Source organism: Patiria miniata, unplaced genomic scaffold, assembly GCF_015706575.1.
Source record: "Patiria miniata isolate m_02_andy unplaced genomic scaffold, ASM1570657v1 HiC_scaffold_24, whole genome shotgun sequence".
Lineage (NCBI taxonomy): Eukaryota > Metazoa > Echinodermata > Asteroidea > Valvatida > Asterinidae > Patiria > Patiria miniata.
The window spans coordinates 10,728,048-10,737,051 of record NW_024037063.1 but is presented as its reverse complement, the minus strand read 5'-3'; the positions used below and the strand labels follow the sequence as shown (position 1 = coordinate 10,737,051).

General features: G+C 39.4%; 1 protein-coding gene across 1 annotated transcript in view; it reads right to left on the bottom strand.

Moving 5' to 3' along the window:
• Nucleotides 1–6,087: 6,087 nt before the first annotated feature.
• The window catches only part of LOC119731913, a 41,697-nt gene continuing 38,780 nt past the window's right edge, over nt 6,088–9,004 (bottom strand). Inside the window, exons 69-72 of the mRNA XM_038205197.1 lie at nt 8,814–8,926; nt 8,258–8,520; nt 7,640–7,706; nt 6,088–7,084 (exon numbers count right to left, since the gene is read on the bottom strand). Coding sequence (XP_038061125.1) covers nt 6,307–7,084; nt 7,640–7,706; nt 8,258–8,520; nt 8,814–8,926 — 1,221 coding nt within the window. The 3' untranslated portion in view covers nt 6,088–6,306. The remainder of the gene's footprint in view (nt 7,085–7,639; nt 7,707–8,257; nt 8,521–8,813; nt 8,927–9,004) is intronic.

The following is a 9,004-nucleotide window of genomic DNA, read 5'->3' as shown; positions in this document are numbered from 1 at the left end:
TGCGTGGCGTCAATCATGAAAATCTACGATACATCCACAAAACAGGACCACAACACAAATGAACTCAATTCCAGAATTTGTGTTTGGGAATGCCCACTCCCTTATAACAAGTCACAGTCCACATGCAATTATATTGTAGAACATGACATACACATAATTGCAATCACTTAAAGTTGGCTGTGCGAAGATGATCCTTCCTCAGTGCACCACGCAAAGCCGGACGTGGTGGAGCTGAGGTATTGCAGTTATGTAAAAAAGTAAAACTGCTGCAAACTGCTTACTGACTGGATGGACCTAAAATATATAAATCTTAAAATTAATGTGGCCTGACGTTGCGAACTTAGCAAGTTCTTCTTCAGAGGCTAAAACAGAAATGACAGAGGTACATACATTAACATGGGGGTGCACACAAACATGCAGGGCTGAAAGAAGAAATACAAAAGGAGGATTAAGTGGGAAAGGTGTAGAAAGATGCAGGGGAGGGTGGATGAGAGAACAAAGAAACAAAGGGAGATGGCAAACCACAAGGGGTCTGGTGTGAACAGGGGAGGGACCAGAAAGGGGAAGGATCAAAGGTCACAGGGAGTGGGAACGGACAAAAGAGTGTGAGAGTGAAGGGATGATGCAGTTATGCAGTTATCTTCAAATCAGCCCTCAGGTTGTCATTTAAAGATAGTCTAATGGATTATATATCATTTGAATCCATGCACGTCACCAATATGGCGTCAACACTTCACTTCATCGTCATCTATCGCCCACCCCCATCTACATGTTGATTTGCCAGCCAAGCCAGATGTTGTCACCTTCTTACAGATTGTCTCTTCGGCCAACTTTCAGCTACATGTAACAGGACCAACTCGTACAATGGGCCACACCCTCGACTCGGTATTTACCAGGTGTTCTGATGAGGCTCTTATTGACAACTGATACGTGCATGAGGCCCTTATGTCTGATTACCATGCTGTCTACATCAATGTGAACATCACAAAGGCGACAGCACAACAGACCACAACTTCTATAAGGAACTACAGGATCATTGACAAACAGAGTTTCTCGGATTCATAACTTACATCATGGACTCATTCGATCATCAGGATGATGCAGACGTTTCATTTAAATGGTGTCACCAAGAACTCAGTCAGCTTCTGGATTCTGTAGCTCCCTCTACTGTCAAATCACGTACCCTCAGAAGCAGAATGCCAAGGTACAACGATGACATCAATATTGCTCGGCGTGTAAGACGTAGCGCCGAACGTAAATGACTTAAAACGAGATCTTCCGATGACCGAGAGAAATTCCTACAAGACAGACGCAAAACATCAAACCTGATATGTCAGGCCAAGAACAGGTACTGCAAGGAGAAACTCTCTTCCTGTAATACAAAGGAAGCTCTACAGAACGCAAGAAATGATCTTAAATCGCTTGTTATTTCATATCTGATGAAGTCACAATTTGTTCACGACATAAGGCCAGGGTTCAAGTTTTATAAGGTTTTATCGTCATCACTTTAACCGTTTTCAGGAGCTTTTTGTTTTTTTTTATTTGAGGGTTCTGCAAATCTCAGTTGACCTAGTTTTACGCTGCCATGCAATAGGTTTTGTACGCGTTCAAGTGGCCAAAATGCTTGTGTCTCTTCTTGAAAACGCAAAATGCAATATATCGAGATGTCTGCCTCTTGCATCATTAATGTAATTTGGAAATTACTGATGTTTTGCTTACAAAAACATGTCAAAATGGTTAAGTACTGTAACGGGGACCCCCTTATGGAAGCCACGCCCACCGTGAATTGACACAAACTAAAAATAAATCAAACACGAGACAAGAAATGTTGGTCTCAGGAAAATATATGATATAATTAATTCGCTGAGCAATCACAAATTGATATCACTCGCCCCAAAAAATATAGTTGCATTATTAAACAAATGTAAAGGGCCATGCCCATAGCGCAATGGAAAGTCAGCTCGGCCAGGAGCACAGGAAGCTCAAACATAGTTTACCAAATAAATATAAAGAAAAGTACACTTACATAAACTGTTGAGGAGCTCGCTCGACGGACGGCGGGTAAAAATTAGACAAAAATGAAAAGTAGCTACACTCCCACCTGGGTAGCGAAACTAAATACAAAATAAAGTACCGCCAACCGCCAAGCTAAGCAAGTGTCCCCAGACACACCGATGTAAGGAATGCCTCACCCAAACCAGTGACCATGGGCCTTTATATACTGCATGTGCATTCAAGCATTGAATACTGTCTGCAGTCTACAGATCCTTTAATAATAATAATAACACGTTCTTTCTAGCGCATTTCAGGACCGCCAAAGCTGGCAATGCGCTTTACAATTCATTATTTGTTAAGACTTTGATAAGAATGTCCCAGGAATTTAGATACAAACTTAAGAAATACCAAAAGACTTTGATAAGAATGTCCCAGGAATTTAGATACAAACTTAAGAAATACCAAAACCTGGGTGGGGTAGCAAGGCTGGCCCTTGCTAAACCCATACAAAGTTAAATAATGAAATGCATTCCAATCCATCAAGAAGACTATCATTAAGAGACCTTAATTTGTTACAGTGCAATGTTTTAAAGCATCATAGTGAAAAAATCGAAATCGAAAAAAATGGTAATTTTTGACATAATGTGTTTCTTTGTGAAAACGGTGATGATTTAATACAAGAGTGATCAGAACAGTATGAAATTCGATCATTTTCCGGATTCAGCATATTTTGTTAATTTAGTCAATAGCGCTTGCCCTGTACAGACGTAAACATGCTACGTCCAACGAAATAAGCACTATACGTTGATGAAGGGCAAAAAAATATTATTTAAATTTACACCTCTCTTTCGAAAAACGTTATGACAAGAAAGTGAAAACCAGTGAGCGGCATTGCTTACAACAGGTGACACAAATTGATATTATTTTACGGAAAAAAAATCCACGAAATGGGTCGGCTTTACTTTACTCTCTAATACAATACAGTACAATACAATACACAGTTTTAAATTTCAAAGAACGAGAAGAACATAATGATTTCACATTTAGTACATAGATATATCGAAATTGGGAAATAATCTCTCAACATTGTGCACTTACTTAGAGGTTTATTTTAATAGGGTGGTCTCATTAAAACTGTTATCCTTAGAAGCCCTATACACAGGCCCGGATTATCAAATAGGCACAGCACGGTGGGGCCTACGAAAAATTTGAGGGCCTACGAAAATACCGCAGAGTGCCATAAAACACCTACACCAACAACCACATTTGCTACGCCCGGACATCCAATTTGGTTTGCAGGAGCTTCTACATGTAATTTCGTGGTTGGTCAGTCGGTCGGTCGGTGTTCTGTCCCCGGAAAATTGACCAAAAACGAGCCCCCTTAGTTTCCCATAAAATACCAAATTTTAATTTTCACCCCCAAAAAACCTAGACAAAATAAATGAAATACTTCACAAACATTGTTTGTGACAATTTGTGAAGTTGTTAATGAAAATTTTGTTAACGGAGGCAAGTTATGGGCAGTAATGTTGTGGTCACGTGGTATGTCACGCGGTATATAGCGTACTATATTTTATGGGAAACTTAGGGGGCTTTGGTCATTCACTGGTGCGGAAAGGAGACCGGTGCCCCGTTCGACATTCAACGTTGAGACATGCATAATACTAGTACCGGCTGCGTAATTTTTATTCCTAGGAGGGTTAGGGGCAATGTCATGAATAATTCATGTTTATCTATGAGAACGGACAATGACATCAACAGCATCGTTGTTAGTTACTCAACTAGTTACAATACATTAAAGCATTTTAAAGAACGGTTGTCGTCGAGCTACCACACAGTAGCCTAGTGGATAGCGAGATGAGCTATGGATACAAAGATCCCTGGTTCGAATCCACGTCGTCGCTGTTCATTTTCATCAGCTATTTTTCTTCTCCAAATTTATCACTGAGATAATTTTAAGTTAAGGGGAAAATAGAACGAGAACCCAAGTCTTGCAATGATTCAAAGGAAAAACTGAATTATTCATGACATTGCCCCTAACCCTCCTAGGAAAAAAATTACGCGCACCGGCTACGTTAACGCAGACCACGTCAGGCAAGGAAATATTTCAGGCAAGACTTTCATGGCAGACGGCCAGAGCTTATTGTGCACTTGCACTTGTTTTTTATTTTTTAGTTTTAGCGTTTCTCTCGGAGTTTCGATTTCACCAATTGACGCACTTATACGTAACTCCATGTATATGTACGTACGCATAAGATTTACGTTATTAGTTATCGTTCTGATGCACGGTACCATCAGGCTTTTATAATAATACTAAATTATAATTAGCATTTATATAGCGCCCGAAAATCCATAATATGCTCTCAGGCGCTGTACACATTAAAAAGATAAAGTAATACAAATTAAATATAAGTGAAGGTGTAGATCAATAGATAAAAGTACATTATAAGCCCTGTGAGTAAAATTTAGCCATTAAAAACCATTACCTATGAATTAAAAAAGCCTGCTTAAAAAGGTATATCAATACATAAAAAATACACTACAAGTCCAGCCATTAAAAACCATTACCTATGAATTAAGAAAGGCCTGCTTGATGAGTTTTTAAACCCGACTTAAAAATCTGTTCCTTGGAAAACTCCCTAAGGTTAATTTCAAGCTGGTTCCACAGGCGGGGACCAGCCACAGAAAACCTCATGGCATTATGGCTATATAATCAAGACGTGTCTAGCGCAGAACGAGCAAATATAGTTGGAACTCTAGTACTTAGGAGCACACAACTAATTAGGAGCACAACCAATTCCACGGACCATGGAGACAATTACCAAGAGACAAACTTTAAATATCACCCTATACTTGACTAGCAACCAGTGCAGTTGCGTGAGAGCTGGAGTGATGTGATCATACTTTTTTGTACCAGTGAGCAGCCTGGCTGCAGCATTCTGTACCCTCTGCAAAGGGGCCAGGGATGAGGTAGGGAGACCTACTACAACAGCATTACAATAATCAATAAGAGCAGTAACCAGCATATGAATTATCTGCTCTGTGGCTGATTGACCAAGATATAGCTACTAGTTTGGCCTGGCTTGCTTAGCACAGCTTAGCATCAACATGAAATTGGTGCCGGTAATTAGGGTTGAGTAGCAGGGCCTACGGAACACTGGTGCCTAGGGCCTACGGAACACTAAATCCGGCCCTGCCCACTGTATAGAATTGCAGAATACTAAAAAAAAAAATTGAAATGAATCAAAGGTTGATAAATTAAATTAAAAATGACATTAAAAATCTTAATGAAAAACAAACGATTTAAAAATTCGAAATGTGACAATTCCTAGAGAAGGAAAAAGGATACCATTCCGAATGGACTAAACCAAAATTATAAAATACACCACAGTAAAGTTAAGAGGTTGTGGAATGCTCGAAGACATTTCCGTCATTTTTCGGGTATATGTAGCCTAAGGTGTGACGAAATAAAAACGACTATTGTTTCTGTCATGAAATGAGTACAACAGGTACTTTTGAGAGCTGTTTTCCAGGTCCAGTTTCGACCCGAACGTGCAACTGTGTAAAAGTCGTCGTTGCGGGCAGCAAACAAAACACAGTAAATCGTGACGTAATAAACAGGACTTGTGTATGCTACTGTGCATCGGGAGTCCTGTTTATTTCGTCACGATTTACTGTGTTTTGTTTGCTGCCCGCAACGACGACTTTTACACAGTTGCACGTTCGGGTCGAAACTGGACCTGGAAAACAGCTCTCAAAAGTACCTGTTGTACTCATTTCATGACAGAAACAATAGTCGTTTTTATTTCATTACACCTTAGGCTACATATACCCGAAAAATGACGGAAATGTCTTCGAGCATTCCACAACCTCTTTAAGGGAAGGGCAAAAAGCCACGTGATATAAGAAACTGCAATACCCTTAAAAATGTACAAATTATATGTGTAATTCTTTATAACGGAAATGAGAAATATTTAATAACATGTGCAAATGTCAAGCAATAAAGACTAAATAAAATTTAAACTGCTAGTAAAAATAGAAACTTAAAATTTATTTTAGAAAAGATACTGAGAAGTGTATCTGCTCCACGTTATTTCATATGTCATCCACGACATCCGTGACATGTTTTGAGATGGAGTAATCAATTTGTTACAGTAAACACTTTAACATCAGTTATCGATAGTATTTGGAAAGAAACTAAGATTTTTGTTTTCTTCAAGTGTATCAACGCCCCGTCTTCATTTGAGCATTAGCTTGGTAATTCTACAAGTTTTCTTTTCCCCAGATAAATAGAATTCCTTGTTTGTTGATTTACAGCCTGTTTGCCATGGCCTGGGTATCACACACATTCTCTTCTTTCAATTCAATCTCATCCATCTTCGTATCATCAATCTTCGTATAATCCATAGCCTCGTTATGATCCCCTTTCACTCCACTCTCTACCATCTCATCCATCTGCAGCTGAACAATAGCCTCGTTATCAGAGGCATTTTCCTCACCCTCTCCAATATCGTTCATTTCAAGTTGTTCTATGGCCTGGTTATCATACACATTCTCTTCTTCCTCTTTCATCCCATCTTTCTTCTGTGGATCTGTAGCTTTACCAGGGACATACCCCTCTATCCCATTACCCCCATCACCGACATCAGTCAAACGCGACTGTGATTTGAACTTGGTGTTTGATACGGATGGTGAGAAGGATCCACTTGTCGCCGGTGTCTTGTGAAAGCATCCGAGGACCTTGCCTCGCACGTTATCCTGTCGGACGACGAACAACAGGAAGATGAACAGACCTTGCAGGGAGTTGAAGACGCAGAAAAGGATTTGGAAGACGAAGTTGGAAGACTCGATGACTGAGAGGAGACCGAAGGCCCAGGTAAGACCGAGAAGCACTGAGATGGCAGCCATGTTCTGCAGCCGCTTGGCCATCTGACTTCGCTTGCCTTTCGTGTTGGAGCTTTGGATCACTTTAGCCTTGCAGGTCAAGCGACGGGCGATCAGGACAAAGATGAAGGCATTGTAGAGGAAGACCAGACCGATCATGAGCAGCTGACCGTAGTAGAAGGCTGCACCGGGCTTCAAGAAACAACTGCAAATTGAAATCATGCATACTTTACATAATTACACACTGTATATTACTTCAATTATTGTACATGATATTCAATGTGTAATACAGCATTATAATGCATAACGTTTGCATCTTGTTAGTGTAATGTCCTGGGCCGAATTAATTTAGGTTAATTATCGCTAAACCAATGTGTAAATTCCTCGTTGATACTAGGAGGATATCAGTGTACAAAGTGTTGCTTTGAAAGGTTGTCCAAAATATGTACTTCCTTTCTATTCAAAGCACACTGTGATTGGGTGTTATGCTTTGAAATCTAGGTGAACATTTGGACTAAAAGTTCGAGTAAAAATATCATAATCATCAAAATAAATACGAAGGAAAAATATTCAATTTACTCTTAATCAACATACATTTTGGAAAATTTCACCGCGGTGGTATTTGATCCAAAGACCTCAGTAACCGAACAAAGTGTTTTACAATCAACGATGTTTCAAGATCTCAATGGCTCTGTTCATTTGGCTATAGTCAATTTGAATCCCTCTACCAAGTGTTGCCAGTGTACACGTCATTTCATACCTGCTTTCATTTTCATAAACCGTGTAATCCACTGCTAGTATTACACCAACAACAATCATTGGCATTCCTGCAAAAGATAATTATATAATTTCCTTGAGCATGCTGGCAAAAACAATCACAACATTACAAACGAAATAACAAATCTAAGCATCCAAAACATTAACCAAGATGTCTCTGTGCAATTCTGATGATATTTTGCATTCTGCAAACATATGACACATTGTAAAAAAAAAAAAGGAATTCGTTCTCAATTTGAATTTATAGCAGCTATAATATTATGATTGATTACATTCATTGATTCACATCACCCTATAGTGTGCGCTCCTCCATCAACTTTCTAAGCAATAAAGAGGGGCAGTAATAGGTGGATAGATTTCATTTTAACAACAATCTCACAAATCATACTCAATAAGGTGAATCAATATTCTTTATCTCCGCGTCACTGTCCAATTTTGAGAACAAACTGATTTTTTAACTGATTTTAAAATGTGATGCTGGATACACCTTCTTAAAATCATAACCACCACGCTTCATTTATACGTTATGATTGAAGACAAGTCGACCCCCGTCACTTTAATATTTGTCTACGTTCCATTAATATTGACATGTCATACTCACCCCAGGCAGCGATAGAGGCTTTGACCATGAAGTGTTCCACGTTAGAGTTGAAGACTCTAACGAGTTTCAGATAGAGGTTGGTTGCCTCGACTCCCATCCATGCCATGGAGCTAAGAGTGAAATAGTGCATCAACACAGCAACGATGATGCAACCTATGCGAGACGATGTCTGCTCAATACCAACCAGGAAGACCAGATAGAGACAGAGCAGAGAGAAAGAGAAGCAAACTAAGATGCGACTTGGTGTCTTCTCTCGCAAGGACCTACCGGGAAAATTGAAACAGTGGATTGGATATAAGATGCATAATGGTATAACGCTCATTTCCGACACTACATGTATACCTAAACAAATCAACCATACCTAATGAACATAACATGTCCCCTTTTGTGGCTTTAATGTCATGACCTACATGTAAGTCGTAAATTCGTTTTTCCCAGGAGGTGTGTGTTTAGCAGATTATTCATGAGACGGTTTTTCCCCAGAATTATTTGCCTATCATTCAAATGAAACAGAAGATGTACTTTATTCATAAATACGATTAAGTCTCATTCTTACTTGATGGCGAGGTATATGATGATGGTGAAAACAAGGGAAGCAATGGACACAGCACATCCAATCTTACTGATGATATCCAGAGCTAGGCTCGAGTACTTTTGGCCGTGAATGTCCTGAAAAAGATCAAAGTCCCTTTAAAACCGAGCTTTTGTTGTTTCATCTTCTTAACCAGTATTTTGAGATTGAAAAAA